The following is a 15,548-nucleotide window of genomic DNA, read 5'->3' as shown; positions in this document are numbered from 1 at the left end:
CATCTGGGTTCTCACCGCGGAGGAAGTGGCCACGGCAACGGGCGTCTTCTTCTCCGCCTCTACCATCATCCTCTCGGGATTTTTATAGGGTACGAAACAAGAGGCGTGGCAAGGGACGACCGCACAATTGTCGAGAGGATGGAACTGCCGAGCTGCCAAATAATAAAGAAGGATTGGCGCTACATCTCGTTTCCCCATCTACTCATGTATGCAGAAAGGTGAGTTGCCTACAGGATGAGTACGTGTTTAACCCCGATGCAGACTTTGTTGGCGACGGGGCTTTTTCGCGTGTCTTCCGTGCGGTGCCTCTTTTTCGGGGAAATACAAGTGTGAGCTTTTTTGCAATCAAAGTTATTCCCTGCCGAAGGAAGAAGGGGGCCCTTATGGCTTCAGACGCGAAATGGCGTGGCGAAAAAAAGGAGCAGGTATCCAAGGAAGGTGCAGCTCATGAAGTCACTGTCCATTGCAAGATGCATGGACGGGATGTAGAGGTTTCCATTCATGGTGGTGGCGGTGTGGATTATCATGACGCTCTGCACCGTGAGTTAGTGGAGATTGAACGGGAGATATCTATCATACGATCATTGCGCCACACGGGGTGTTCACAATTTGTGGAGGCGTTGCGTACACCCGATGAGTTTGTAATTGTGATGAACATGGGGAGAGGTTGCATGGATGCACGACGGTACCTTCAACTTAATGGTCCTCCTTCCGAAGCTCGTGTTGCTCTTATCATTTATCAACTGGTCCGGACTGTTAAATATCTGCAGTACACTTATGGCATTATTCACCGGGACATCAAGCTGGAGAACTTGCTTCTTTCTCAAATTGACGCCTCCCAGGATTGCATTCGGCAGGTTCTTGGCACGGGTTTTGCGACACGTTCGCGTGAGACGGAGTCTACCATGCAAGACGAGGATGAGGAGGAGAGTATAGAAACGCTGGAATACAAGGAAAACAAGAAGGACGTTCAAAAACCGAGGAACCGTTTGGCATCGGTATGGGGCTCTATTTCTTCTGAACAAAGTTCTGAGAATTTTGAGCGGCTTTTGAAAGTGACTCTTATTGACTTTGGCTTGGCCCGTCGTACAACAAAACTCGGTGAAAAATACCGGAGTCGTGGCTTTAGCGAAGGCAATGTGGGGAAATCGCAAATGAACAGTAGTTGTAGCAACCGATTTTCTCGTGTGGGCATGCCTACACCATTACCATCCGCAGCCAACATGTTTATGTCTGTGGATATTGAGAGTGGCTCTGGTGCGTCAAGCAGCGATGAGACTCCTTCCGAGACTACATCCTCCAGTGCCAATGACGATGAGGATGATGACCGCAACGTTAGTTACGGAAGGATAAATGTGGACGATGACGTTGACAAGAACGAGGACGATGGTGGGGAGGAAGACACGGAGAAAATTCATATGGAGGTTGGAGGCGATGTATCGAAATGCACCACATCGATGACATCCCTTCTTGTCTCCACCGCAGAGCCCTTGGCTCTTGCGGATGGGGCTGGGATTGCGATGGCTGAGGGTCCCGGCGAGTCTACGCTGACTGAATTCCAGCAAAAAGGCGAATTGGAGACAGCGACCATTTTGAATTCCAAGGAACAATTCATCACGCGTTCTTGCGGTGACCCCCTCTACCGTTTTGCGCCAACCATGCCTTTAACAGCCGCCGCCTTGCAGGGGGCGGGCGCTACCCCGTCGGCTCCGTTTACTGAGCGTGGCGAGCCAAACGCCCGAGCATGGCGTGAAGAGGGTCAAGATGATGGAGAGATGCTGCTATTTTTGACGCCATGCGGCACCGACAAGTATCTTCCTCCGGAGATGCTAAGTTGGATCGTCAGCTACGGATGGAAAAGGAAACTCACAACACTTCGTATGGCGCGACAACTTGACGCGTACGCCATTGGAATTGTTGCATACGTCCTCCTCAGTGGCTGCTTCCCCTTTAACGGGGCCTCACGGGCAAGCATGGCTCAGCAGCAGCAGCGCTGTACCCCAAAGTGCAATAGTGATCACTGGAAGCACATCAGCCTCGAGGCCATTTCATTTGTACAGTCCCTTTTGGAACCGAATCCAGAGCTCCGGAGCACGGTGGCAGAGGCGCTGAAACAACCATGGCTGCGCCGTGCCGCAAAGTTAGCAGAAAAACTTTCGCTCGTTCCCGAATCCCTGGAGGAGATGCCAATTGGTGGAAATCCATCAGCAGAGACATGCAAGAGGCAAGAAGAGACCCCGAACCATCTAATTCACTTACACCAGCAGCAGGATGCAACTCATCCGGGGAGGAGGTCATGTGATATTTCGTCTGCCGTGGACAGCGGCTGTAACTCGCAGCGTTCTGCACGCCATGACAGTCTCATACACCAAAGTAGCACGACATGTGCCGCACCGCCGTTCCTCGCATCGAGAGCTGATCATGCGGGAACAAGGACTGCGGTTGCAGCGAAGAATTCAAAGGAGAAATTGCATGGATCATCCACGGCGACGGCAATGAGTGATAAGGAGACAGGCCACGTTGCTCATGCATTCTCGCCCCCGACGTGGTCATCGCAGGTATCGTTGTCGGCCACATCGCCAAGAGAAACGGCCGCGTCACTTTTGGCGCAGATTTCTGCCACGCGGAAAGCTCTTCACGGGGATGGCGATGCTGCCGGGGGGCCGTCAAATATCTCGATAGGGAAGACGGAGTGGACGGATGACTCTGAAGAGGAGAGCGATCTTTTCCAGCGCATTTTTAAAACTGTCATGTCTGAGCATTGAGAGGGGGATGACAGCTGTAGAGACAATGCATGGCGCTGTTTAGCCTCCGCCGCCGCCCCCATGAGCCCTACAGCTGCTGCGAGAGGAGCGCTGACTCCAAACAACAACAAGCCAACATGAAATGGCCATAAATTTGGCTATGGGTGATGCATCTGATGTAAACACGGATCACACAGCAAGTAAATGGAAGTGAGGCAGAAAAACGAAAAACTAAAAATGATGAAGTCACTGCTTTTCTGTGCTAGTTGTATATGAGTTTAACGTTCTTTTTTTTTTTTTTCTTTTTTGTCTGTGTGTGTATGCGTGCCTTTCAATTTTTTTTATTTCTTATTTTTTTCTTTTTTTGGTTCAAACTGTGCGTGTGCTGTGTAGGTATATGATATTCATACATTGTGTGTCGGTTTTTAGTTATATATACATACAGAATTATTTGTTTAATTTATGTATATACATATATATACATATATATATATATATACGTACTAGAAAAATTTGTGTGGTTATTGATGGCGAATTTCTTTTTTTTTTTTTTTTTTTTACTGTACAATGTATGTGTGTGAACTGGAAGGAGGGAGGGAGGAGGGGGAATGTTATTTACTCGTGCAGTTTTCCCTGTTGCCCTCAAAAGGGGACGCATGTCAACAGATGTGCATGATTTTGTATATATACATGGATGCCGATGATGGAACCTAGACAGGTGTCTTTTGCTTTCTTGCTCTTTTTTTTTTTTTTTTGTTGTTGACGTCTTGTTGCGAAACAAACAGGAGTTCTTCTGTGGTGGTTTTTTCTAAACCGCCGGGGAGACACAAATAAATGCAGTGGTGGTGGTCGGTGGTGCACGCTGCAGGGTCTTTCTCCCTCCCCCACGCACACGCACCGCTTTTATTTGCTTTGCTGACGATTGCTGTTGCCCACCTCCTTTTTTTTTTTTGTTGAGAGACTGCCAGAGGAATGGTTTTGTCCTGCTGCGGGTTTCTGGCGCATACCCAACAAATAGCAACTGTTTTTTCTTTTTTTTTTTTTTGGAGGGAGGAGGCGGAGGAGGAGGGGCTTATTTCTTTTCATTTTCAAAAATTTATCTTTTTTTTTCTCTCTCTCTCTGTGCCTCTGTATGGTCCGGCAAGCATCAAGGAGAGTGGTCAAAGGCATTGAGGGGAGTGGTGTCTTCTGCGTTTTCTTTTGCGTGGGTGGCGGGGTGCTGCTGGCCGTGCAGAACACAACCACCGAGGGGAGCATCGAGCAGTACGAGGACATGCAGAAGCGGTCAAGGAAGAAGAAGCGGCGATCCCAGCAGGGGATGTTGTTGTCGTTGCTGAAAACGTTTCCGGTGCCCACGTCCCCGGCGAATTCGTTGCATTCCACGGATGAAATGTTGCGGGGGCGGGGTTCCGCGAAGGAGGTGTCTGTGGGTGGCGGATTCCGCTGCCGTTTGCTTGACGAGCCCTTCAATGGCGTGCAATGGGTGCCCGTGATGCGTCGGGAGATGGATTTTAACGGAAATCCACACCTCAGCGTGAGTCACACGGACGATCAGCGTATCCGCCTGTCAAACCCCGTGCAGTCATTTGGGCGTGCGGGACTTCTGAACCGTGCGCCCTCACCGGTGCACCTCGCCATCTCGTTCAGGTCACCGACACTCCTGAACATCTTTGACATCCACTCAGGAACACCACCGATGGACGCAACGACGATACGAGCACACACGGTGACGGCAGGTGCACAGCTGAGTGGCGGGGTGGAGCGTAATATAAGGTGTGGTAGCAAGATTGTGTGTGGCTATACAGACGATGCCAAAGTGGTGTGCGCTGTGCGTGTTCTTCTAGTGGACAGTGTGATGCTGAAAAAATTGAAAGAACTCGTTGCACCGTCGTCTTTTCGCTCTTCACCACGCATGTCAGAGCATGGCTTTGAGGGCACGCGGAATAGTGTCGCGAGCAAAACGACCGGTATGCTTTCGGTTGAATTATCCGTATCGAATCCATCTTTATTTCAAGCAGTGGAGGAGGATAGCAAAAATGATGGAAATGGTGGGGGAAACAGTAACGAGTCGCCTTTAAACTACTTTTTTCTGCGATTACAGCAAGGGCTTGAGGAGGCTTTTTTGCGCCCTTTAGAGAGGGGTATTGTGGATGTGCCGAGTGAAGACGCTGCGGATGATAAAAGCATGTGGATCTGTTCTCCCAGCTTTGCCAGGTCTCGGCATCTGTCCAAGAACACTGAAGATACTGTGAGTGCAGAGGACAGTGCTCCTGACTCACTGGGTAAAACGGAGGGGGAGGACGAGGCGTGCGTCACTTTATCCCCACCGACGCACTCTGTTGTTGTGTCAGGTTCGGCTGGTGTTGGTAGCGTCACGGGCTCTTCTTTGAAGACGATTGCTTTGGAGGATGTTGCCGGACAACACACGACGTCTGATGGCATTCACCCAAACGACACGGTCAATTTTGTCGATATGAAAAGGATAGATGGCGGAAACGCGGTGGAGTGGCACTTTCCTATCGTTGGGGTCAAAGTTGTTTCCTTGAACCCGGAGGGCCTGGCATTGCGTGAGGAGGGGCGATCCACTTCCTTTACGTTTCCAAAGCGACGACGCACAAATACGGCGGCCACTTCGGTTGTCGCAGCCAATTCAAATTTATCCCAACGGCGTCGGAAGCCTGGACTTTGTTTGGGGGAAAGTCCCACTCGGAGAACGCAGCGGGTGTCAAGGCATTCCTCCAAACTTAGTAGAGTTCCTTCAGGTTTAGAGAGTCTTTCTCGATCCTCTTGCACTGGAAAAGTCATAGCCACCTCGCTGAGTGAATTAACACGTGTGAAGAAGGGGAAACACGCTCGGGTCGACCGTACCAAGGCTGGGACGTTACCTTCAGATGCCCCTCAAGTGGATATGAAAACTTCTAAAGAACATGGCCGTACTGCTGGTCTTATGGAGCAATTCGAGGCGAAATCACCGTTGTTTGCCATCGCCTTATCAATGCCAATTGTGCGCCAAGGCAACATACATGAAGTCCTTCAGGAATGGATCCGTACTCAGAGTCCCTCGCAACTTCTTCGTGAGACAGCCATTCGAAACATTATACATGCCGTTCTTCAGCACCTTGTGGTGCTACACCGGAGAGGAAGGGCCCATGGGAGTATAAAGGCAACGAATGTTTTTGTTACCTCTCATGTCATGGAAGCATTGAACGCAATGAAGTCATACTCTCCAAATGCTACCGATCCCTTACCGGTCTCCACTGGGATGGGTAATGCCAGTAGATTGTGGAGCGGAGTGACGCTGGACACGAGTGAAGTGGGCGGGGGCAACGTTGATGCCGTCAGTCGTGGAAGCAGCAATAGCTCTAGTGGAGGAAGCATCGGTGGTGGTGAGGGGGGTGGAATCTGTGTAGGCGGCGGAGGCTGCAGCAGGTCTACAGAAGTTTTTGATCCACTTGAGTGGACGAAGCACGTCGTTCTTGCGGACGGATATTATGCACAGGTTGAGAAGATAATGAAGACATCTCTCAGAGAAAGTTTCAACACGACGGCGCTCAATTCAGTTGTACGTTCTAACTCTGCACCACTCCAGTTGACCAAATTGTTGGACTCGACTCTCTTTCTTGAGAATATGTCTCCAGAGTACGCTGGGGAGGAAATGGATGCCCTACAACTCTTTGTTCTACAAGAAGAGGAATATATTCCACCACCAGAGTGCATTACAACTGAGGAGGGATTGACCGGTGTGCCCTCCTCGGAGGCAAAAAATACTTCCTTACAACCTGAATCCAAGAATGCGTCTGGCATGGGCTCTGCCTTTCCTTTTCGAAAAACAAATAATACGCGCAATCCACTTTGTCCCTTTTCGTTTTCACACGACATCTGGATGCTTGCTATGCTTGCTATTCACTTGGCGGATGGTGGTTGTCCGTGGTGGATGAAGCGACATCATCGCCCATTGCCCCGTTTACGTTGTGGCCAGTGGTCCGTGCGGTTTGCTGCCTTCGTACAGCGATGTGCCTGTGCGGATCCCGCGCGACGCCCTAGCGCGGAGGAGTTGTTGAATGACAAGTGGTTTCACACGGCGTTGTCGGAGGAAAAAAACGAGGTGATGCCGTCATTGCCACCTCCGGCTCCTTCCCAGCAGGTGCTTCTTGGAGGCAGTAACACCTTTGCTCTTTTGAGTCGTTCCTGTCGGCGTGCTTTTTACGACATTATGCTAGAATATAATGAGTATGCAGAGGAATGGTGCACACGATTCTCTCAAGCGGCCACCGTTGCTGCGAAGAGGGAGAAGAAGGACACTTTTCCCCTTTCCACCTCAAACCAGAGCGGCTCTTTTGCTGCCAATACAGGTGTTGATGAGGCACCTGAGTTGAGCATGACTAATCGTATGGAACAGGGTTGCTCCGGGCTTTTTTTCCCCCCAAATGGTAACAGCAACAAAAACAGCAGCTGCAATATTAGTCGTAGTAGTCATAGCAGCAATAGTACTAGGACGGACAGCCTTGCTTCCAGGAGTGGCAATAGCGATAACATGAGCGGGACTTCACCACGAGGAAGATTGCAGAGCCCAAGTGGTTTTGCTGGCGGCACGGACAATCCTGCAGTCGATGGCCACTTGATGCCCTCGCACCAAACAGCACCTTTTTTTCTTGGTGCTGTTGGGGTGGCGTTGGAGATGTGTGGGGATGAGGCCTCACCGGATGCGGGGGACGCAGAGACCGAGACGTGTCGGGTATCATCCTCGCGCCAAGGCGGAGGGGGAGGAGGCGCAGGGAAAAGTGTCGGCGGGAGCAACTCCAGTCCACCACGACAGGGATATCCTCCCCACACCAGTTCCTTTCTGAACGCCACGCTCGATTCTTGTGAAGAGCATCAGAGGCTAATTGGCGAATTTCTGCAGGCTTTTTGGAATCTGCATCGGGAATGTCGATTGGCGGCCGACCTGTGGTGTGTGAGCCTGCTGAAACACATGCGACTGGATGGTAGGACCGCGGAGTTGGTGTTTCCTCTAATAACGGAGGAGACGATGCCGTTTTTTGCCGTCTCCGATGGGGAGATATACTCCATGGCTCATGGTAGGAGCAACACCGCACATATAAAGGGCCCAACGGCTGCTGCCACCTCCCCACAAGAGGTAGTTGCGCTGTCTGCTGCTGGAAAAGCACCACCATCACCATCACAACAGCAACGGCGCACAACAGCGTCAATATCCCCGGTTGCAGCTGTGGCCACTGTGAGTCCCACTGCCTTCCACAATTACATGTTTTGTAAATGGTGCGTGACGACGTCTTGGGCGCTGCAGCAGGATGGGAGGGGTGGTGGGGATGAAGGCAAGCGATAAGAGGATGGGAGAAAACACCCAGAAAGAGAACGAGAGGGGTTAAAAAAAATGAAATAAAATAAAAGAAAGCAACAACAAGAAAACTGTTTTGGCCCTGCAAAATCCTTTGAATTTTACATATTCTTTTTTTTTTTTCTTTTTCCCGTGTGTGCGCGTGGTGATGAATGAGATGTCATGGATAATCGACATGTCCATGCAGTTATGAAATACCACCACGGACTGGGAGTGAGAAGGAGGCAGACAAACAGACAGACGAGGGGGATAGGAAAAACAGGCGTAGAAGACTTTCTTTTTATCCATCCATCCATCCATTTATTTACTTTCCCATGGAGTTTTGTGGAATTTTTATTTCCTTTTGAGGTGCTGTTGCTGCTGCTGCTGCTGCTGCTTTGCGTATTCCGGAAAGCGTCCAGACGTCGCAAAAAGCAGAAATAGAAATCTACCGATCATCACTACCTTCTTTTGCGCTCTTTTCTCTTCTCTCCTACTTTATGCTTGCTGCGATGTACAAAGCAGAGGGCTTTTTTGGTGCGTGCACGTCTGATAGCAGAGGTGTGTGAGGGTTTGTGGGGTCCCTACAGATACGCAGGGTGCATACAGACCAGACACACACACGGCTCTTAGTTATTTGCGGTTGTTGGATGGTAAACGGAAAATAGGGGAGTGGACGAGGAGGAAGAGACATGTCACGAGCAAAACGAGACGGGAGTAAGGGCGCTGTTGCCGTCGCACCACCCCCCACAAAACGTCCGCGTTCTCCACATTGTGATGTCGATGATGATGATAATAAAGGAGGAGGAGGGCGGGAGATCAAAAAGCATTGTCATGAGGGAGCAGATGCTGATGTTTGTCATGGTTCTTTTATCGTCGCAGATCTTCCAAGTAACATGGCCGCCATCTACACCCGCACCTTACGACATCTCTTGCCAGAGCACAAGAAACACATCTCGGATGCTGGCATCATGGAGGAGGCCGGTGGAGCGACGCTCACTTTTGAAGTTCCTAGCAAGGCTGTTGCGGCGGCCATGTTTAAACGCCTGCAGAATGCCAAGATTTACGGCAGGCGGTGGAAGGTGCAGTACTATCCGCTTTCTGCTGTACAATGTGCAAAGAAGGCATGTCTGGTGGATGTCCGTCTTGTACCTGCCGCCCCTCGCGCTCTCGCACTGTTTGCGCTTGGAGGCGTGCAAGGATTTCTTGCACTTGTCGATTCGAATGAAAAAAACGATACCGGCGCCAATTTTAGCAGGCTTTCTACGGGTAAAGCGGCAACGACAAAAATAACTAATAGTAGTACTACTAGTCTTAATAAGGATACGACGGCTGGTATCAGCGAACAGAGGGATGTGAGAAGGCGCTCCAAAGAGAAGACGACAAAGAAAAAGACGAATAATGAAATTAAAAGTGGCGACGACGAGGACCATGACATTAGGGCGAGTGAGATGCCGTTTGCGGCGGCAACACCCATGGAGGGAAGTGATTTGGTGGAATTTGTTGTAGCGTCATTTGTGGATGAAGGCAGCGCACTACATGCACGGGCTGTGTTGTCAGGCCGACTCATTGGCACCTCTGGTGTGCGCATGTTCCTTGAGCGCCATCGTTAGTTATTTCCCCTTTCTCTTTTACACAGTACCCTTCTCCCCTTTACTTTGCCGTGTGCGCATGTGTGCATTACCAGAGAACAGGGTCATCCACTGCGATTTTATTTCCCATTCTTGTAAGGGATTTAAACGTGGGATGACAGGCATGGAGAGAATTTGAACCGTCGATGGCGAGAAGGCGAGAGAGGAGAACCATTTGTGTGCATACATCCATACATACATGGGCGGAGGAGGGAACATTGAAGAGGAAGGCAAAGAAAGGAGGAAGATTTCAAATTTAAAGGGCGTTTAACCCTTCAACGGAGAGAAAGAGAGAGAGAGGGGCAAGGGAAGAGAAATCAACAACAACAAGAAGGAAATAACAATGAAAGGTAGACAGACGGATAAAAAGATCCAATGAGAAAGAGAGATGGAAGTAAATAACAATGAATAAAAAGGGGAATTATTTATTTATTTTATTTTATTTTATTATTTGGCATGCAGATGATTCAGTACTCCCGCCACTCATTGCAAATGATTTTAAAAAAAAAAAAGTTAATATACATGACATATTTCTTTTTTTTTCTTTCTTTGTTTATACGGGGTGTTGTTTCTTGCCAAAACATTTCACCCACAAAAAATATACATGACGTATTGCATACACGGCACATACAAACACTTGTGTATGCTGGATAAAAGGACAGAAGCAACAAAAGGAAAAGGTCTCTCTCTCTGTGTGTGTGTGTGTGTGTGTCTGGGAGTACATATTTATATGTGGGTGATTGAGTGACGAATTTGGAAGAGAATCATATCTTTTTGTACGGAACATTAAGCGGTGATGTCTCGCAACACGAAGGAGTTTAATGAACTTGCGGACAAGTTCACGAAGGTGTATGACCAGCAACGACGGGACCTAGAGCTCTGTCTTCAATCTCGCGTCAATGACGACATCAATTTTGTTTGTCAGAAGCAGAAGGGTGCTTATTTGGAAGGGATTGCACAAGTATTTTGCAAGAAGGAGTATGACGCCGGTGTGAAGTGCCAAAAGGCTGCGGGAGAGCGATGGTCAACGGAATGCTTCAAGGAAAACGTCGCGTTTGGTCAGTGTACAGACACGGTACTGAAGAAGCTTTATATTTATAATATTGAGCGGAACAAGAAGAACCCTGCGGCGAATTGAAGTTTTTACATTTCTCAGTAAGAGGAAGAGTGAAGACTGATGGGTGTGCGTCTATGTGTGGGTGTGAACTGCAGTACACGGTGGGCCAGGCGGAGAAGGAGACGGAGAAGAGAAAAGGAAATTATCTTAAAATTTTTTTGCTTTTCTTTTGGTGCATTTGTCCCATTTCCTGAGGCTTGTGTCTCGGTTTGTTTTTGGGTTGTTTAACATTTTTAATTTAATTTTACGGCATGTTTGATGGGTGTATGTGAGGGGGAGGTGGCTTCTTCACGGTTTCTGCGCCGAGAGAGTTGTTGGGCCGTTTCCTACTCGTTGGGGAGTTCATTGATGCTTTTAATTTTAATTTTTATTTTTATTAAATAATATTTGTGTTTCTATTTTATTTTTGATGCATGGCAGTTGGAGGAAACAACAACAACAACAAGTGAGGTGGATTGTGACTGCGAAATGGACATGAATATGGGCAGGGCAGCAACGGGTGCCGATGGGTTTGCTGCCAATGCAGGTATGGAGTTTGGCGCCTGTCGTCGTTGGCGGGAATATTTGCAAACCACCTCTGCGATGTATTCTGAGCTTGAACGTGAGCGCGCTGCCGGGTGGCAATCTGAGGCGTTGGATTGGTGGTATCAACAGCGGCACAAAAAAGAGGATGAAGAGGCTGTCAAACGTCAAGGGGGTATGACGGCCCCATCGTCGACATCGTTTTTTAATAGCGACATTGTGAAGTTATGTGAGCGGTACTGTGAGCATGCCGAGAGAGTTCTCATGCGTGCTGCACCGTCCTACTTTAAGCCTTTTTCTGAGGCAACTCGCGGGCCACCGGCGGGGAGGGCAACAGAGAAGGAGAAGGAGGAGAAGGAGGAGAAGGAGGAACAGAGTTCCCCACCAACGTTTCTTGACCTTGGCTCTGCTCCTGGCGGCGTGTCAAAATTTCTTGTGACGCGGCTGCGGTGGCGAGGCGTTGGTGTCTCTCTCCCTGTCAGTCGCGGGGGGATCGCATCTGACTCGTCATGGCTGCATTCGTCAACGACTCCAGCACAGTACGAGTTTATTGAGGGAAGCATCACGGAGAATGACTGGCATGAGTCCATTCAAGGGCGAAATTTTTACTTTGTCAACGGTGGTGCTGTGCAGGACCACGGGCAGCGCAATGCGGAGAAATTGTCAAATGACACGGAGGATGGTGGGGGAAATCATGCGGTGGTTGTTAGTGACGACGATGCGCAGCCCGTATTACCGTGGTTTAAATTCCTTGTACCGCAGCTTCGATTGGCAGTGGAGCATGTTGAGGAGGGTGGTGTCATTATGCTTGTATTTGGCGTTCCAGAGTGTGCCAGTCTTTCCATTTTGCTTGCTCTTGTGCAGCCACTTGTGCACGGTGGCATTCACATTTTAGAGACAATGCACCTGACGAAGTCCCCTGTCTATATTCTCATTACCGGTGTTTGTGTCAAATGCGAGGAGGAGGCACGGGCCGCGTGGGACAAAGTCCTGGCGTTGATGACGCAAGAAAGCAGAGACTTTTGGTTGGGGGAAACGGAGGAGGGGCTGCGACTTGCGAAGACCGGATTTGCACAACACCGTAAAGGTTTGGAAGCGGTGTGGGAGAAGACGACATCTTTTTTGCGACGACGAAGGCTCCAGGCGGAGCGAGCGAGAGCGGCATCTATGAATTGGAAGCGTATAATGAAGAGGCAGCGTGATTGATTACTGGGATTACAAAGAAATTTTGGGTTTCTTTTTTTTTCCTCCAATCAATCTTTTTTTTTTTTTTTTTTTTTTTCCTTTTTCCTTTTTCCTTACCAGCGCATCAAGTTGATCCTGGTAAGCGTAGTATGGAATTCAACAGCAAGGAATAACTTTTAACCCACAGGCAGTCATTACAAATGGCTCCATCTAGTGCCCTTCTGGCCCGTAGAACTAAGTTGAGAAGTAATTATTGGGTCTGAAGTATGAATAGCAGGCAGTTGGCTTTTTCTCTGGTAAAAGCGTACTAGACCCTGGCATCACGTTGAAGTGGCCGGCTGTGGCAGGGTTTTCTAATCATCATGGTCTTTTGTGTGCTTATAGCTACTTTTTTTTTTTTTGGAGTTTTTGTCTTTCCATTTCCCCCCGTCTTCGTTTTTTTTTTTTTTTTTTTGTGTGTGTGCGTGTGCATGTGCGTTTAACTTTTATCATCATCTTCATCTTCTTTATTGATATTTGCTTTGGCGTGCGCGTTCGCCGTTGTTGTTTTCACTCATGGTGATTATGCAGGCGTCTTTTATTTTATTTATTTTACTTGTTTGCTTCTTTCTTTGACGCATTGAGGGAGGTATAAATTATACACATTTTTTTTTTTTTTTTTTGGTGTGTGTGTTATTCGTAAGGAAAAGGGGTTAGGGAGGATGACGGGTGTGGAAACGATGTGGCCGCGGGCTCATCGGGAGCCATTGGAGAGGTTTGTCGTTGAACAGCCACAATGTGCGTATTCATCCTCCACAGTATTAAATAACCCGGAGGGGCATGTATGCCTGTCGCAACTCAGCGCAATCAGCCCTGAGAAGGAAGAGAGGGGCACCGCAGTGGAGGGCTTCTCTTCTCTTGAGGCACTCGGCTCATCCCCTGAACTCGATGAGGAGACATGCAGGTGGAAGACACGTCTGCGGACGGTGATGCAGAAGCCGTACACCGACGCACCACACCGCTCCCGGTGTCAGGTTGGGAACGATGACAACAAAGATGGCGGCAATCTGAGACCGTCGAAAGCTTCAGAGCCCGTGCCTCTTTCGAAAATTCCAATGCAACTTTTGGGGAACTACGGACCCCGGCGTTTGCCATCGCGATTTTTGTCAGCTACTCGGAAAAGCGCGGCTGCGTGTGGTGAGCAGTGCACTGGCTTTGTGTTACCACTGGATTGGGCACACCATCGTCGCTGGCGCGTCACACTCACCACAGGTGTGGTAGGCATCGATGACGCAGAGGAAGGGTTTATGAAACTGGAATGTATGGCCCCAAAACGCAGCGTCGCCCTTCTCTTTGATGAGAATGTTATCATTCGTCACTTAATGCGCGTAGTGGCGCCGCTGTCTTATGTGGTCCGTGCCGTTTTTTTCTACAGTGAGCGTTTAGGCCGCTATGTGCCTTTGACGCGTGAGAATTGCCTTAGAGTTGGATGGCAGTTCCGTGTGTTTGTGGTTCCCATGCATTCGTCTCCACCTGTGGCGAAGAATCATGGCAGTCTATCGACAGCTAACTCCTCTTTTTCCTCCTCGACTGAAGAAACTGGGGAGTTTGGGTTCAACAAGAGGACAACGCCGTCGTTGAGTTTTGCATCGCCCGTTTCTTCTTTCGGCGACGGTGGGGCCTTGTGGAATGCATCAGCGGCGCATGTATCAAACCTGAGAGGGCATTCCGGCCGCGGCATTGCAGGAACAGCTGTGACCAGCAACTTTGACAAGTGGTCCAACAATAACAGGAGCCCTGTAGCGTGTCTACGGAGGGCGGTGATTCAGGCCGCTCTTTCGCAACGTGCACTTGCCTGTGACATCGCACCTCTGGCATCGTCTTCATACTCGATTGTCTCGACACCTCCGCTTTCCAATATTGAAATGCTTCGGAATGAGATTGCGGAGGGCATGGCACGATTGCACTCTTTGGGGAATTTGTCCCCACCGCATGGAAGGAACAACACACATCGCAATATTTCTACGGTTGGCCACAATCGCGACTGCATTCACGGCGGCCAGGAAGAGCGGCGCCACAAAACGGAACAACGGTATTCTTTTCATCCACCTGTGGGCATTTACACCGGTACAGTGGGTGAGATGCGAGACGATAGTGAGGGCAAAGAAGGGGAATAATTGCTGAGTATTGGGAATTCCGTTTTCCTTTCTCAAAAAAAAAAAAAAAAATAATTCTGCGTCACACCTCCTTCTGCTGCCTGAAGGCGTATTGGAGTACATGTATGTCTTTTTGTTGAAAGGAAAAAAATGTTTGGTTGGGAGGGCAGCAATGCAAACCTCCGCGTGTGGACTGTGACTCTTCTCATCCCTTTGTTTTGTTCATTAATTTGCACTGACTGCGAAGCTACCAGTGGGAGTTGATGTAGTTTTTTTTTTTTTTTTTTTTTGCATTGAAAAAGGAGAGGGTGTCTTTTTTTCTCTTTTTTGAGATTTTTTTTTTTTTTTTTTCTGCGGGGGAAAAGGGTTGCCGAGCCTTTGCCAAAACCGGCCTTCATGTAAGCAAGCAGAATGCAAGGAATCAGAGGGCTTATTTTTAAACATTATTTACCCCCTCTCTCTTAACCTACTTTTTTTTTTTTCCTCTTTCTCTTTGTGTGTGGGTCTATGCCTCGGAAAGAGGAAGGCACACACACAGAAACCGACACGGAGTGATGCATGTGGCATCAACTGCGCAGCTGCACGCGGAGTGTTTTTGGACGGGAGCCTTCCAGTGCCCATTGATTGCTGCTACAACCACAGGAACGGAACAAAAAGAACAAAAAGGACCAGGGGGAATAATTTGTTGTTATTGCCTGCGTGTTATTGTGGCCACCAATTCCTCCCCTGTTGCTGTCGCTGCTGCTGTTACTACTGTTGCCGCCTTTTCCCTTTTCTTTTGTGACCACATCTCACAGAGCGGCGCTTGCCAACATTTACTAACGCTGTGTGGGACGGATACAGCTATAGCAAATTCATCCTTCACACTCACGCGATAAT

General features: G+C 49.0%; 6 protein-coding genes across 6 annotated transcripts, besides 16 other annotated features; all 6 read left to right on the top strand.

The window, feature by feature from the left end:
- Tc00.1047053507317.60 (protein kinase-like protein, putative) lies at window positions 1-2,765 on the top strand (the record flags this gene model as incomplete). Its single annotated transcript, XM_803258.1, has 1 exon — window positions 1-2,765. A coding segment is annotated over one exon (2,765 nt), but the record flags the coding sequence as incomplete, so codon positions are not given.
- Window positions 1-15,548: a sequence feature (heterozygous, non-Esmeraldo-like haplotype).
- Window positions 3,029-3,110: a sequence feature (A-rich).
- Window positions 3,206-3,243: a microsatellite.
- Window positions 3,280-3,303: a microsatellite.
- Window positions 3,877-8,088, top strand: Tc00.1047053507317.50 (hypothetical protein, conserved; the record flags this gene model as incomplete). The annotated part of the gene is made up of 1 exon (XM_803257.1): window positions 3,877-8,088. One exon carries the CDS (start codon window positions 3,877-3,879, stop codon window positions 8,086-8,088), a length of 4,212 nt encoding a protein of 1,403 aa, XP_808350.1.
- Window positions 8,450-8,477: a microsatellite.
- Window positions 8,772-9,692, top strand: Tc00.1047053507317.40 (hypothetical protein, conserved; the record flags this gene model as incomplete). The annotated part of the gene is made up of 1 exon (XM_803256.1): window positions 8,772-9,692. One exon carries the CDS (start codon window positions 8,772-8,774, stop codon window positions 9,690-9,692), a length of 921 nt encoding a protein of 306 aa, XP_808349.1.
- Window positions 10,139-10,159: a microsatellite.
- Window positions 10,402-10,422: a microsatellite.
- Window positions 10,507-10,848, top strand: Tc00.1047053507317.34 (hypothetical protein, conserved; the record flags this gene model as incomplete). The annotated part of the gene is made up of 1 exon (XM_803259.1): window positions 10,507-10,848. One exon carries the CDS (start codon window positions 10,507-10,509, stop codon window positions 10,846-10,848), a length of 342 nt encoding a protein of 113 aa, XP_808352.1.
- Window positions 11,180-11,235: a sequence feature (A-rich).
- Window positions 11,296-12,555, top strand: Tc00.1047053507317.30 (hypothetical protein, conserved; the record flags this gene model as incomplete). The annotated part of the gene is made up of 1 exon (XM_803255.1): window positions 11,296-12,555. One exon carries the CDS (start codon window positions 11,296-11,298, stop codon window positions 12,553-12,555), a length of 1,260 nt encoding a protein of 419 aa, XP_808348.1.
- Window positions 11,686-11,718: a microsatellite.
- Window positions 12,609-12,645: a microsatellite.
- Window positions 12,610-12,883: a mobile genetic element.
- Window positions 12,923-12,988: a sequence feature (A-rich).
- Window positions 13,236-14,690, top strand: Tc00.1047053507317.20 (uncharacterized protein; the record flags this gene model as incomplete). The annotated part of the gene is made up of 1 exon (XM_803254.1): window positions 13,236-14,690. The coding sequence occupies one exon, from the start codon at window positions 13,236-13,238 to the stop codon at window positions 14,688-14,690; it is 1,455 nt and encodes a 484-aa protein (XP_808347.1).
- Window positions 14,725-14,746: a sequence feature (AT_rich).
- Window positions 14,939-14,959: a microsatellite.
- Window positions 14,981-15,022: a sequence feature (A-rich).
- Window positions 15,396-15,432: a microsatellite.

The sequence above is a fragment of the Trypanosoma cruzi genome, genomic scaffold (genome assembly GCF_000209065.1).
Source record: "Trypanosoma cruzi strain CL Brener 1047053514123 genomic scaffold, whole genome shotgun sequence".
NCBI lineage: Eukaryota > Euglenozoa > Kinetoplastea > Trypanosomatida > Trypanosomatidae > Trypanosoma > Trypanosoma cruzi.
This window is presented reverse-complemented; position numbering and strand designations above follow the sequence as displayed.